Genomic DNA, 15,371 nt, shown 5'->3' with positions numbered 1-15,371 from the left:
AAACTCTTCACGCCCCCCCCCCCCCCCCCCCGTTCGAATAGCAATGCCACCCGGGGCAAGAAAAGTAAACAGCCACCTGTGTGGCGGTTTTAACGTTTGAAAACCTGGCATTCGAACAGGGGGGTGTAGACTTTTGCTCGCACAGTAGGTTGACCAACATTTTGTGGTTAGTGCTTGCGGTGATGCATTTACTCACCTTGGTGTTTTCATCCACCGATTTTATCATGTTTTGCAGCAGATGGTTGTTGGCTCCTCCCTCCCGTTCGTTGATGTAGACGATTCTGTCCAGGTCGGGGAAATTGCGGTTCAGGTCCACCCCCTGAGCGTTGGTACGGCCCACGAACCAGTCTTTCATCTCTCCGGACTGAACAAAAAGAAGCCCACTGTGACTTGGGCCGTTTGCTGTCAGTCAAAGGCGGGATCGACACAACCGTCAGCCGAGGTCACCTGCGAAGCGGCTTTCTCAAATCCGTCTGGGTTCATGGAGGGCATGAGGTGGATACGTGTGTTGTGGATCAGGTCTATGATGGTCTCGTTGCCCTGCTGGTATTGGTTGCAAAGGTACTGCGCCAGGTAGACCAAAAGCTCCCGGCCCACCGCCTCGTTGCCGTGCATGTTGGCGATGTACTTGAACTCCGGCTCACCTGCGCACACCCCAATGTCAGTCTGATCTAGTGATCAGGTGAAACCATTTGCGAAGCGCGGTTCGAGGCGTGGGTCGATTTCACTCGTGGCCACGGCCAAAGCCTAGGAACGCACATTGCTCCGCCCGATGGCTCGCGAGACAGGATTTCTACGGCATTACGCACTTGAAGATTCAATGAAAAGGTTACTTCTGTCACGATCTGGTTGGCGACCAACGGGTGGCGCTGTCGGCCCCGCCCTCAGTTGTACAAGTGCTGGTCGTCTTCATCAGTGGCAGTTAAAAGGACTCCCGGCACGACCATTCAAGGTCGTGTCATTGTAGTGTGTATGTGTTTGTGCACCCTGTCAGCTTTGTTTCATCTTGGCAGAGTTTTACTCTTGGTTTTCTTTGATACTTTGTAATTTTCTGTTCAGATGACTTTGATGTGTTAGATTTTGTTCCTGCTGACTTTATTTTAATACAATTTGTCAAATACATCCTGCTGCTCCCTCCTGCCTGCTTTTTGGGATCCACCACCAACACCACCTTGCAAATCGTGACATCTTCAGACGTCATCTGTAGTTCTTTGAAAGTGTCGGACGTTTCTCTCCTCATCCGAAAAGCTTCGTCAGCGAACTAAAGTTGGGCTGGTAGCTCTGGCCCTATATATCCATACATACATACATATATTCCTACTGTCCAGAGGTGGCGGTGCCTGACCTCTGCTTTGATAGGTCCTTGCTCTAAGGTTGCGGGGAGCAGTGGACTACTCCCTAAAGCGAACCTGATTAATTATTTTCCTCTGTCTGATTATGCCCTATGAATGGCACTGATTGCCCCATTCGCTGTGGTATCACCTCATCAGCATGACTAAGCCTACGTGGTAATGATTGAAGAAGTCTGTTGTAAACACGATCCAAATTAAACCTTAAACCACCATGGCGATATAGTGAAGGGTTTTACTGTTTTGACAAAAAATGGCTTCTATTTCTCCTTTTTCAAACCATCTATTTTCTTTTTCTATTCGCTAATATTTTAACCTCACTGACGACAGTAGAGTAAATGAAGCCCAATGATGCATTAGCCAAGAAGCGAACCATTTGGGTGGAAAGACTCATTGATTCATGATGCCTCATTTTCACATCACTAGTCTGATCTGCTTTCTTTAAAAGCAAGAAACATGGAGTCACTGTACATGGTCGACGGGCCATATAAAATAATGTGGCAGGCTGGATATGATCCCCCAGGGCCTTGAGTTTGACACCTGTGACTAAAAAGGTCAATCTGTCAGTCAGTCGGTTTGCGACTTGGTTAGTATAGCAATTAGGTTCGTAGGCTAATCGGCAAGACTGCGTCCGGCGGTGACAGGCCGACTCATCAGAGGCGAAGGATAAACGGGATTGATCGTCGGGGGAACGATTGGGTTGAAACGAACACATACACACACACACACAGACACAGGGGGGTTCTTGGTTGAGGAGCAATAAGGTTTGACACCAAAATAGATCATTTGTGTGTGAGGTGGTCGAGAAAAAACACAATAGAAGTTATCATATTTAAAAGTTTCATGCTTAGAAGGCCCACAATGGAAGCACAGAAAATCTGGTGTCAATCTGAGGTGAACAGACACAGCCTGTTAAACTGTCATCGTCATGTAGGAGATCTGGCCTTGGACTAATTTACGACTTAGTAAACTCCTTCACAGGAAGAGGTCATTAGCCAAGTTACAAATCTATCCGTTCATGGAAAGGACAACCCATTAAAATGTCTACGTTCTGTTATTTTGTTGATGTTGGTGCTTGGAAAGTCCAGGGGCGTGGTATTCAAATCAAGGAGACGATGTTTAACTAATGTATCACTTCAATTTGCATACACTCTCAATAACTGAGCCTTCGTTCACAGTGTCCGAACCGAACATCTCTGACAGAAGGTTTTTTTTTGCACGATGACAGATCACAACATACGGCGAGTGTTGTCACGGCAGGACGCGGCGTTGCCGCGTGAAAGACGAATGTATGTCGGCTCTTCTATGTCGAGCTGCTTCTTTACTATTTTTTACTATATATTTTATATATTTTTTATTATTATTTATTCTTTAATTTTACATTATTTTTATATTTTGTCGATATTTATGTATTATTATTTTATGTTATATTTTTTATATTTACTATATTTTTAGTATATACATATATCTATATTTGTACTATATTTATTATTATTTATTCTTTTATGTCAGATTGTATTATATTTACTATATTTTTTACTATGTTGTTTTTATTATTTATTTTTTTATTTTATATATTTATTATATTTACTATTTTTTACTATATATTTATTATTTATTATTTTATTTTATATTATTTTTATATGCTCTATATTTTGTCGATATTGATGTATTATTATCTAGTATTTTATGTTAGATTTTTTTGTATTTACTGTATCTTTATTTACTGTATATTTATTATTATTATTTATTATGTTAAGAAGATTATTATTTATTATATTATTTTATATTATTTTTATATTTTCTATATTGTGTCTGTATTTATGTATTATTATTTATTATGTTACTGCCGGGTTGAGTGAACGCTGGCGCGTGTGGCTGCCGCTGCTCACCTGCAGAAAAAATATCCTGTGACTGTAAAGTGTCCTTGAGAGTTTTGAAAGGCGGTTATAAATGAAATGTATTATTATTATTATTATTATTATTATTATTATTATTATTATTATTATTATTATTATCTATTACACACACAGACCAAAATGTCCCCCCAAGGTTTTACAGGTGTGTAACATGTGTATTGTCTAGTATATGACCGCTATGTCACATCAGGTGAGTCAGCTCTTTACTGACGTGTCATTTAGTACACGGCAGCTGGTCATTATGGTTTCCGCGGCGACGACGTCATTAGGGAGGGGACGGCGGGTGCCTGGAGTTGCCGTGGCAATGATGAAAGGGTAGAGTGGGTTATTACGTGAGCGGCAAAAAACACACAGTGTGTTAACATGCAGATACTGTACACGTAGGAGGTACCAAATGGAGACCCCCTTTCATACTACAGAGAAGATTTGATTTTTTTTCCCCCTGTCACATTGACGACTACTGTTCGGTATAAATGGCAATGATGCCAATTTTCCACCTTGTTCCGAAGCACTTTTCACAGTCCCGAACCGGAGAGTATTTTCCCGTGTTAAACTCCGCCTACTTGGAAGTAGGGGGTAGTATAAGAATATTTCCACATTTGCAGGGAGCATCAGAACTATAACAGGAATCCCTTCTATTGACTGTTTTCTTTGCCGCTCCAATAAATGGCAAATTCGCTTTTGTATTTCCCTTTTTAGAGTTGGAATATGAAAATGTTAAACAGCTTGTACAGATCTACTTTGATTTTGAATTTTGTAACATTTTCTGTGGTGGGGTATTTTTTTGCATACATTTACCGCTGCGCCGATGTGGGAGAGAACAGTGCGCAAGCGCGCGTGAGTGCAGCTTGTGAATAATAAATACGTTCTGCATCCCTTCTCATCCTCTTTCACCCTCCCAACCCCCGCTTCTTCTACGTCGTATTATTAGAAGGCTCCTTCATATTTCACTGCTCTGGTTTGCCATATGTCTTTCGACACACACACACATTGCCACATCTGCATTTGTGCTCACTTTCTTATGTCAGGCAGTGTTTAAAAATGGCCCGGCGAGTAACAAGGCAGGCTCCCTCATGAGCCATAGTGAATCCCACTTAAATTCTACAAGCGCTTTAGTAAATGGTAGGAAATGAGAACTCTCATTCATTTCCGTCTAATTCATCATTCCATAAATGGACTTGGAGATCAAATGTCTCATGGGGATGAAGGTCTCACTCTTTTCTGTCAGAAATTGACAGGAAATTTGGTTGGTATGGATTGGATTAGATTTACCTTTATTAGTCTCGCAGTGGAGAAATATACATTTCACAGCAGCAAAGTTATGAAAGGAATGAAAGTAGAAAAGCAAAATACAGGAGCTGCTGGAAAGGCAGCCACTCTCGCGGCGCCATCTTGAAGTCAAAACAACAACAAAAACTAAATAACAAACATGTCTTTCACAAGCAGACGAAACACCACAGATTGTAGGGTTGTCATGTAATGGCACAGAGAAAAAAAAACCCACTGACAGATGGCAGCTTCCGAAACAGATGCGGGATCGGGTGGGCGGCGGTGGATGGGATGAGTTGGGAGGTGTACGGGCAGGGGGAGGAAGGGCAGGAAAGGCCCTCCGAGCCAACCACTCGCCGGCGGTCGGTTCAGACCGCTAAGCCGATCTGTTGCCACGGCAACCGCTATTTCCGCCTCGCCTAAGGCAGGTAACTAGAGGGGAGCTTTAAATTCATGGCCGCACTGTTTTTGTTGCAGCCAAAGACATGAAAAGACATCTGGTAGCTATAAAATAAAATAAAAAGCTTCACAATGCTACCACCACGCTTTCATGAGCTTATTTTATTTATGAGCCTAAGCCTGCACACCGGACCAAACATGTACATACACGTCAACCTGCGAGACACGGTGTCCTTATAATAATGGCTCCATTTTTTCTTACATACCGAGAAAAAAAACATACGTGTGTGTCATATTTCATTGTGCAATTTCATGAACAAAATTTCACATGTAAACATGAATACTTTTAATAAGTTTCAACATATTTCTAGCGATAATCAAGTAAGTTGTTTGTTGTAGAGCATTGTGGCTTGTTTTTGGGCTGTGAATAAATTGAATTTGTCACGATCTGGTTGGCGACCAACGGGTGGCGCTGTCGGCCCCACCGGCACCTGCACAGATGTTGGTCGTTCCAATCCGTGGCAGAATGTCACGTTCTGGTTGGCGACCAACGGATCGCGCTGACAGCCCCGCCCTCAGTTGCACAGGTGTTGGTTGTCTTCATCAGTGGCAGTGAAAAGGACTCCCAGCACGATCATTCGGGGGTCGGGTCATTGCATTGTACTGCAGTGTATTGTATTGCACTGTATATGTTTGTCACACCCTGTCAGGTTTGTTGTTTGTTTACTCATGGTTTTCTTTGCTACTTTGTACTTTTCTGTTCGGATGACTTTGATTTTGTTCCTGCTGACTTTATTTTAATGCAATATGTCAAATACAACCTACTGCTCCCTCCTGCCCGCTTATTTGGGATCCACAACCATCACCACAGAATTTGTCCACAGCAAAAAAATAAAGAACTTGAATTTGTGCTCTTACAATGTATAATAATTATCAGAAAATATGAATGACATGAAGGCGAAAAAGAAAACATGGTAAAATGTTTAATTGAACTGATTTCAAAATAAAATTCCACTTGAGCGGAACTTGTCTTCTCAGAACTTTCACATGGACTTGTTTTCTCTATGGTCGACTTTGCTTTTTACAAGTAGCAATATTTGCTAATATGCAATGGCGAAAACGGAATCAAAAATATCTCAAAATTAACTTGAACAATTATTGCGCTTCCTGTACAAACTTTCTCTCTCTATATCTCTATATATCTCTCTCTCTCTCTCTCTCTCTCTATATATATATATATATATATAGGGGCGGCCCGGTAGTCGAGTGGTTAGCACACCGGCTTCACAGTGCAGAGGTCGCCGGTTCGCGTCCCGGTCCGGCCTCACTGTGTGGAGTTTGCATGTTCTCCCCGGACCCGCGTGGGTTTTCTCCGGGTCCTCCGGTTTCCTCCCACACTCCAAAAACATGCATGGCAGGCAGATTGACCACTCCAAATTGTCCCGAGGTGTGAATGTGAGAGTGACTGTTGTATGTCTTTGTGTGCTCTGCGATTGGCTGGCAACCAATTCAGGGTGTCCCCCGCCTCGTGCCCGAAGACAGCTGAGATAGGCTCCAGCAACCCCCGCGACCCTAATGAGGAATAAGCGGTACGGAAAATGAGATGAGATGAGATATATTGCCTCTGCAATTGTTTATGATGATACTAGTGCAGTGTGTTCCACCGGAGAGAAATTCCTTGTGTGTTCTACGTACTTGGCTCATTTGTTTTGCTCTTATATTGAGTCATTATCAGTCAGTCCAAAATGTCGTGGTTTTCACCCTGCAAATCGGTTTCAAATGCCGCACCTGCTCGACTTCACAATGGCGCAGCAGCATCGCCGCTTGCGACTTATTTCGAGTCTGCAATCACGACCGCGGATCGGCATCGATCTGCAAAATGGCGTCTGAACACTCCTACTCCTTCCTTTTTTAGGGAACGGGGTGGGGGTGGTGGGTGATGGGGAAATGCCCTTTTACGCACGGCTCCTGAACACGTGAACGCATCATAGAACGACTCGTTCCAATTATGTCACACAAACCGCAACAAGCCGGAGAATAAACGTCTCGAGAAACCAGCTTAAAAATCCAAAACGGAACAAAACAAAACGGACTGACCTGGTTCGTGCGCGCCGGGGTTATCGGACATCTCAAGGACGAGCAGCTCGCGACCTTCAAAGCTCTCGCCGATGGTGTAAATACGCGCGATGGTGGGACATTGCAGCCACACGGACACCAAAGCCTTCCGCAGCTCGTCGTAGCGGTGGTACTCGAACGAGATGTCGCCCTCCGCGGATAAGGCGCGCGACGTCGCGCATGCCAACATCAGCAACAGGAGCGCCTTCATGGTCGTCGTGGAACAGTTGGCGTCGAAAATAAAAAAGGAGGAGATGGATGCTGCGGCTCGATGTAAGGATGAACGGTGGGTGTTTCTTCGTCGTCGTCCGGCTGCTCCTCCCTTGCTCACGGCGAGGACGGGTACCTGAGTGAGGCAGTGTCAAGTGCAAAAGCATCGGTAAAGAACATCCGCTGTGTGATTTCAAAATAAAATATATGGGCAGTGATTTGAATGGCACTTATGGCGAATCCGCCCCTCGCGCGCCCCAACACAAAACGAATGCACAGATGTAAAAAGCACTGCGGTTAATTTTATTGAAACACTCACAAGGTAGAAGGGAAGGAAGCTTGGAACTGAGAACGTGACGCAACATTTGTCGAAATCATTCAAAACATACCTCAAGGTCGCCGGAAGGTCTTGTGAAATGGTTGGATTGGATTGGATTGGATTGGATTGGATATGCCTTTATTAGTCTGACAGTGGAGAAATTTACATTTCACAGCAGCAAAGTGATGAAAGGAATGAGAGTAGAAAAACAAAATACATGAGCTGCTGGAAAGGCAGCCACTCCTGCGGCGCCGTCTTGAAGTCAAAAGAACAAAAAAAAAACTAAATAACAAATAATATGACAGCATAGAGACAATATGACAAAACGAAGACACAGAGAGACATTCATTCTTCAGGACTTGCGGTACCCTCTTTGTGATGACATGAAGCAGTTCTAGATGAAAGAGGAGAGGATCAAAGCGTCTTTCCACCAGTGGATCAGGGACATCGTGGTGGAATGTGCACGTCGACTACAAGCTAAATGTTGAAAGCAAACACGCAGCTGTAGCATCCATTGACGAAAAGCGATTGTCTCACATCTCCTGTTCCACATAAATCTGCTTCAATTCCAAGCCGCAACAGTTCCACATACGCATCGGCGCTTTGCGCTGACGCTCCTTTCTTCTTATCGCGGGTTCCTCAAGCCATGCATGCATCCATGCAGCCGCAGACTGTCCAAAAGCACTGACCTTTCCGCTAAACAAAGCGGTGCTGTGAAGATGCTGCCCATTACAGGCGCAAAAAAGCACAATGGCCCCTTTGGTGTCCAGCGATGGCAGTCGAATGGCTCCGACATTCCTCCCATTCAAAAACAGTACTGGCATATTCATGCTGCCGAAAGGCGCAACCGCTCAGCACAGTGTCCTCCTTGATGAATGTCGTGGTCAAAAATGCTGAAAAACAATCTGTATTCGTTCCACACGATTCACAATAACACAAAGTGACAAAAGAAAACACAAAACAAGACAAAAACAACCAAAAAAAGCAAGGCTCATGAGAGCACTTGCTGAGGCTGCCTACTCGGGCGCCATCTTGGACTTCATTTCGGCAAAGTCGTACGATATATCGGTAAAGTCGTTCCAACAACGTCCGAACGATATATCTAACCTTTGTAAACTGTTGGCTGAAAGCGAAAAGTATACAATTAAAAAAAAAAACAGTCTGCCACGTGAAATAGCTTTATTTTGACGACGGCAAATGGCAAAGTTATCCTGTTTTAATGTGAAAAGTACACCGTTAAAACGCAAAATGTATCACACTATGACATTTTAACATAGTCTGCCAGTATTCTTTTGTTGAAATGAGAAGACGTTAAAACAAAAAATAAACTAAAATAAACTTGAATTTAGTGAAATGCATTATTGTCAGTCCATCTAAGGGTGTCAGATTTTTCCGTGCAGTACTTCCTGTTTGGTAGCTGCTACTGCATGCTGATCTGACAGAGTCAGTGCGTTTGTGTGTGCGTGTGTGGGTCCGCGCCAGCAGGACATGGCCGCAGAGGTGTGTCCTCGGTGCAGCAGTGGACGACAGTATACCACACGGGAAAAGAGAACATAGCTAAATCCATATTTTTTATTCCAGTATGAATCCAAAAAAAATCTCAAGAGTTTGTTATATGTAACACTTCTGATATTTTCAGCACTTTTAATTGAAGATGCAGTAGAAGATAGTTTTATATATATATATATATATATATATATATATATATATATATATATATATATATATATATATATATATATATATATATATATATATATATATATATATATATATATATATATATATAAAAATAGAAGATTTGCATCGGTTGGGCCCTACTCAATAATATTTCAAGACCAAACAGCAGCCACGAAAGAGAATTTTTATGGTTGTATTTCTGGCTAAAAGAGAAGACCACAATTGACGCACTACGGAAAAGAAAAAGTCGCTGTCGTGTGACTCCAGTTTGAACCCAGATCAGACTCCAGACATTTTGTTTTTACTGGATCTTCTTATTGTCTCCTTCTTTCTCCATGTGCTTGTTGTACTGGTTATCGGTGTTGAACAGCTTGTCCCACCAGGTGAAGGTAGACGCGTAGTTTCCCACAAAGTTCATGTGATGGAAGTCGTGGAAGCGGGCGCCGGCATAGAACGGCAGTAAGTGGAGCGGGTTGACTGGGATGTCGTACCCGCTGGAGACGGCAAAACAATTTTGTTTTTGTTTGAATGAGGTCAGCGTCACCCTTTACCTCAGAGAGTAAGGTTACGGCTGGGGCGAGTGAGTACCTGTGCACGTCGATGGTCTCCAGCAGGCGCACGGCCACCCAGGCCCACAAGAAGAAGACGTGGTTGCAAAAGATCATGATGCCGATGAAGAAACCCGCCCCCAGGATGATGGTTTCGGCGGGGTGCGCGTACTCGGCTTGCATGCCAAACGGCGCCTGGTGGACAGACCAATGGCTCAGTGGAGTCGTCGGATGTTGAAAACCGTGTGTGTGTGTGTGTGTGTGTGTGTGTGTGTGTGTGTGGTGTGTGTGTGTGCATGCGTGTGTGTGTGCATGCGTGCGGGGGTCAATTTTACAGTTGCTAAATTTTATTTGAATATCAATTATAAGTGATAGTATTTAGTAGTGTGTGTGTGTGTGAGGTGGTGGACTGATTCGCTGTGGAGACCCCCTGAAGGGAAAAGCTGAAAGAAAAACAAGTGTGGGGGGGGGGGGGGGCAATTTTACATTTGCCAAACTTCATTTGAACATTAAAGGACAACCGACACCATTTTTTTATTTCCTAACTGACATCAGAAAAACGTTTTATAGCATCTAAAATACCCAAAATGATATTTTAGTCAAATAAAAAACACCAATAAAAATGACTTAAAGTGTCCCAAAACTACTTCAAAATGACATCAGAAAGTTTCAGTTTGAGAAGGTGCCGCCCCCTTGTTTGTGATGTCGCGCCAAGACATCTTGCCTTGCTCGAGAATCAAAACGATAGCTTCAGATTCAGAGAAGATGCTTTCTTGTTACTCATCCAGTTATGAATATGATTCAAATAGTTCTGAAGAGGAAAGAATAAATGTTTGCAATCGATTAAAGAAGTCCTTTTGGATCTGCAATGGTGCGTCTCAGAAAATGCACAAGATGGCGCCTAAGCTTCGTTTCACCATCGCGTTATTTATGTGTTTTCCTTCTAATTTCGCCATCAACACGAAGTTTTCAGACCAAACAAAGTACCCAAAATGCATTGTGTGTCGCTTTCTCGGTCAGGTGCGTTCCCTCCGTGACGTCACGGTAGGTATCGTCACCAACTCGAAAACAAGACTTCTTGAATATTCAACGCGAGTCTTAAAATGTAAAATATAGCTATATGCGGTGGAATCTTTGTAAAATACGCTCAGTAGAAGTCATTTGAAGTGATTTTACAAATTATGGACACAGCTTGTCCGGAAGTGTCGGTTCTCCTTTAAGTAGTAGTGGTAGTATTTAATACAGTGTGTGTGTGGGGGGGGGGGGCAATTTTGCATTTGCCAAACTTTATTTGAACATTAATTAGTTGTGTCAGTATTTAGTAGTGTGTGTGTGTGTGGGGGGGCGGCAATTTTGCATTTGCCAAACTTCATTTGAACATTAATTAGTAGTAGTAGTATTTAGTAGAGTGTGAGTGTTTGTGTGTGTGTTTCTAAGACTCACGGTGAACTCATGGTGGACTTTGTGGATGTGCTTGTAGATCCTGCGGTGGTGGAGAAGTCGGTGGAGGAAGTAGTGCCACGCATCTTCCACCACGGCGCAGCCGAAGCACTGAGCCACGATGTACGGCCTACGCACAAACATGCACATGAACTTTAAAATAATTTTTGACCTTGCATCCAATTTTTTTGGGTGGGGCTTTTCTTTTTGAAAATTATGTTAGTTTTAAAAGTCAAGTATATTTAAAGTCAAGTATATATAAACATATTAACTCATTCACTGCCAGGCGATGCGCAAAAATGTGTCCACTGCAATGCCAGGGTTTTTGTCATTGTCACTCAAATTCCAGGACTCACAGAATATTGAGTTCTAGGACCACATAAACATTCACTGCAACATTAGAAACCTTACACTCTCTTCTTTGGTCAGAAAAAATAGTTCATTCCTAAATTATATGGGTCTGAAGTTATATGAGTATAAAATGAAGGCGGCTGTTCAAAATACAATGCAATACATTCATATTGTTTTTTATCGCGCTTTAACAACAGTGGAAGCTGGAACAAAGCACAAACATTTTCTTCCCGAATAAATTCGGGGATGGCAGTGAATGAGTTAACATTAGCCTGATCATATAAACATCAACATATGACAAAAACGATCTAAATATCACCGACCATCGTGGCATGGAGTCCCAGTCGTAAGGGATGTTGAAGAACTGGGTGAAGTAGTACGTGCCGCAGATGAGTGGTAGTTGGATGAAGAAGTGGTTGAACAACAACATCTTGAAACACCGCCACTGCTTCTCCCATGTTTCTGGCTTGTCCTGTGCACATGCAGTTCAGTTTGCTTGTTTATTTATTTATTTTTTTTAGGTGGAACCTAAACTCCATTTTCAACCCCAAAAAATAGTTGATGTTTTTGTGTTGAGAAAGTGGAGCCGCAAGGATTAGCTCCCCCCAACCTGAGAGCAAGGACCGGCACCGCCACGTCTGGACAGTAGGGATATACAGTAAAGTCTCGTTATAGCGATATTCAAGGGAGTCCGAAAAAATATCGATATAACCGGGACTATCGATATATCCGATATCGATATAACGAGACTTTACTGTGTGTGTGTGTGTGTGTGTGTGTGTGTGTGTGGTTGAAACTACCAGTAAGACTTCTGAGGGCTTACACAGACATAAAAAAAAAAACCACACAGCCTCTAGTGCTAATACAGGACCTGGACAACTTGCTGTGATTGGTGGATCAATGAATTTTGGTGGTTTACAGACAATCCTGACGGAGAATAATAAAAAAAAAAACACACACACACTTGGGTTCTTGAATGGCTGCAAAAAAGTGAATATTTTGGAGTGGCTTCCTAAAAGACCAGACTTGAATCCAATTCAGGTTCTGTAGCATGCATGTGAGCGTTGCTGAATTTAAGCAATTCTGCAAAGAAGAGAAAATGTGCCATTGAAAGCTCGGATAACTCCAGACCCATCTTCTTAATTTCATGTCATTTCATTTCGTAGCACAACAAGAACATCCCATAGGGTCCTGCAGTTAGCAGGTTAAAAGTTAAAAACAAGAAATTGGAAAACTCAATAAAGAATGAGAAAACAAGACTCATCAAGAATATAATTTGGGATTTTTTTCTGATAAAAGAAGATATTCTAAGGTTTCTTATGCTGCATTGAAATTTTATGTAGTCCTAAAAATCAATATTCTGTGAGTCCTGGAATTCAAGTGGCAATGACAAGAACCCTGGCACCGGAGTGGACACATTTTTGCACATGTCTGGCAGTGAATTAGTTAATAAGCCTCATGTGAAGGTGGTTTGTGTTGAATAACTTGATGAATGCGTACATCGTTTCATGATTGTGTACAGGCAAGATGCCTATTATTGATGCTTTATGATCCTCTCTGTTCTAATTACTTTGCCGCCATCTTGTGGAATCATTTGGAATTACACAAAGCAAGGATAGGTGGGCACACTGACCGGCTGAATCTTGTATTTTTGCATGAAGGGTAGGAACTGGAATAGGAAGCCAGGGAGGCAAAAGAGGAAGTAGATGAACTCGTGCACGATGAGCGAGCCCCAAGTGGCGATCTGGAATTTAGTGTAATTGTCCAGCATGTAGTCCCACGCGTGCTTGAATGAAGGCTGCAAGGGGTTGCCAGGCAGGAAGGCGTCGACGTACTCCGCCGCAAGGTAGGCCGAGCCCAAGATGTTCGCAGTGCCATTGACCTCCATGACTTCGACGTAGAGAGACAGAAAAACATCATGACGAAAAAAAATATTTTGTGACATCATACATTTTTCCTTTCTAAAAAATGTTCATCTCTCCTCGTTTTTGTGTTGAATTGGTATTAGGATTATGATTTAAAAATGACTAAATAAAATCTCCAAGAGTTGCAATATTACCACTTAAAGGACAACCGACGCCTCCGGACAAGTTGTGTCCATAATTTGTAAAGTCACTTCAAATGACTTCTACTGAGCGTATTTTACAAAGATTGCAATGCATCTAGCTATATTTTACGTTTTAAGACTTGCGCTAAATATTCAGGAAGTCTTGTTTTTGAGTTGGTGACGATACCTACCGTGACTTCACGTCTGGAACGCCCCTGACTGAGAAAGCGAAACACAATGCATTTTGGGGACTTTGTTTGGCCTGAAAACTTCATGTTGATCCGTGTTGATGGCAAAATCATAAGGAAAAAATAACGCCATGGTGAATTGTTGTGTGTTGCACCAAGACTACTATTTAATACTAGCTGACACAAATTCCCAGCATACAAATCAGCCCATTTCCAACGGAGCTTGTGCGCCATCTTGTGCATTTTCTGGGACGCTACATTGCAGTCCAGACGCCTCAAAATGACACAGAAGGACTTCTTTAATCGATTGCAAACATTTATGCTTTCCTCTTCAGAACTATTTGAATCATATTCATAACTGGATGAGTAACAAGAAAGCTTTTTCTCCAAATCTGAAGCCATTGTTTTGATTCTCGAGCAAGGCAAGAATTCTTGGCGTGACGTCATGAACAAGGGGGTGGACCTTCTGAAACAAACTTTCTGAGGTCATTTTGAAGTCGTTTTGGGACACTTTAAGTCATTTTTTATTAGTGTTTTTCATTTGACTAAAAATATGAGCCTGCGTGGTTTGGGAATTTTAGATGCTATAGAACGTTTTTCTGATGTCAGTTAAGAAACAAAAAATTGGTGTCGGTTGTCATTTAATACAAAATAAACTGAAAAACTATTTCCGATCGGCGCGTTGAAGATTACCAGTACATTTTTTACACATGTATGACTAAAGATCATGATTAATATTTTTTGACAATACACGCGTACTGAAAAAAAAAATATTTCAAAAAAAAATATAAATGAATAATTAATAGAAAGACAGGACAGCTTTATTATTTTCAATAAACAAATATTTTTCACCAAATTAAAATACGTTTTCAAATTGTAAAAAAGTGATGTTCGAAGACAAATATTACGTTTCTTATTGAAGGCAATTAAACAAATTTAGATGCATTTTAATGGGGGACAAAGTTAAGTCGATATGACGGCATCTAGGCGAAACATTGCTTTTTCGCCCAATATTTAAGGACAGTAAATCTGAAGAAAAAAATAAGTCAAAACGAACCTTTTCATTACAATAACTTTTATTAAGTTAGCGTCTTCCTTTTGAAAATCTGTCGCACCAATTTTTACAGCCAATATTTATCTTTTAATGACAAATTCTTGCTGAAGTGGGTGCTTTCCACTTCAACTAACGGTGCACGTAATATTGTTTAATTCAACACAAACGTCGCTAGTTCGTGACTTTATCCTTTAATTTAGTCTTTTAAAAAATCAATACAGGTTTAAGAGTTGAGCTAACTCCGTTTGTTGACAGCATTAGCACTCACCTCAGCGCGACTTCCCTGTTGTGTGTGGGGGTGTGTGCGTATCGTAGAGTCGCGCGTCAAGTAGCCGAAGAAACTCTCTTGCAATTGGCTAAAAGGTAGAGCAAAATGACGTCACGGGATGAAGTGACGTTCCCGATTGGTCGGCCACATGAAGCGATGATAGTAAGACTGACTGGTCTCCACAGCGACAACCAATAAGCAGCCGTAAAGTACTT

The 15,371-nt window shown here is 42.0% G+C and overlaps 2 protein-coding genes across 2 annotated transcripts in view; both read right to left on the bottom strand.

Annotated features, from left to right (window-relative positions):
• The window catches only part of cpe (carboxypeptidase E), a 12,344-nt gene extending 4,933 nt beyond the window's left edge, over positions 1-7,411 (bottom strand). Inside the window, exons 1-3 of the mRNA XM_089006041.1 lie at positions 7,034-7,411; positions 448-644; positions 197-364 (exon numbers count right to left, since the gene is read on the bottom strand). Coding sequence (XP_088862167.1) covers positions 197-364; positions 448-644; positions 7,034-7,262 — 594 coding nt within the window. The 5' untranslated portion in view covers positions 7,263-7,411. The remainder of the gene's footprint in view (positions 1-196; positions 365-447; positions 645-7,033) is intronic.
• Positions 7,412-9,437: 2,026 nt separating this feature from the next.
• On the bottom strand, positions 9,438-15,211 carry msmo1 (methylsterol monooxygenase 1). Its single transcript, XM_089006210.1, has 6 exons — positions 15,157-15,211; positions 13,233-13,489; positions 11,923-12,071; positions 11,252-11,378; positions 9,849-10,003; positions 9,438-9,754 (listed from the first exon to the last, which is right to left on the bottom strand). The coding sequence occupies exons 2-6, from the start codon at positions 13,485-13,487 to the stop codon at positions 9,562-9,564; spliced, it is 879 nt and encodes a 292-aa protein (XP_088862336.1). The 5' UTR covers positions 13,488-13,489; positions 15,157-15,211; the 3' UTR covers positions 9,438-9,561.
• Between the last annotated feature and the right edge of the window lie 160 nt (positions 15,212-15,371).

This window comes from Hippocampus bargibanti, linkage group LG10, assembly GCF_051943395.1.
Source record: "Hippocampus bargibanti isolate YZ-2025 linkage group LG10, ASM5194339v1, whole genome shotgun sequence".
Lineage (NCBI taxonomy): Eukaryota > Metazoa > Chordata > Actinopteri > Syngnathiformes > Syngnathidae > Hippocampus > Hippocampus bargibanti.
Note: the sequence above shows the minus strand (reverse complement) of the source record. Positions and strands in the feature narration are given on the sequence as shown.

Coding starts and splice junctions, on each gene's coding strand:
- msmo1 (XM_089006210.1), bottom strand. CDS start 13,487: ATGGAGGTCAATGGCACTGCGAACATCTTGGGCTCGGCCTACCTTGCG. Junction 12,072..13,232: donor AAAAATACAAGATTCAGCCG/GTCAGTGTGCCC, acceptor GCATGTGCACAG/GACAAGCCAGAAACATGGGA. Junction 10,004..11,251: donor AAGTCCACCATGAGTTCACC/GTGAGTCTTAGA, acceptor TCTGTCCACCAG/GCGCCGTTTGGCATGCAAGC.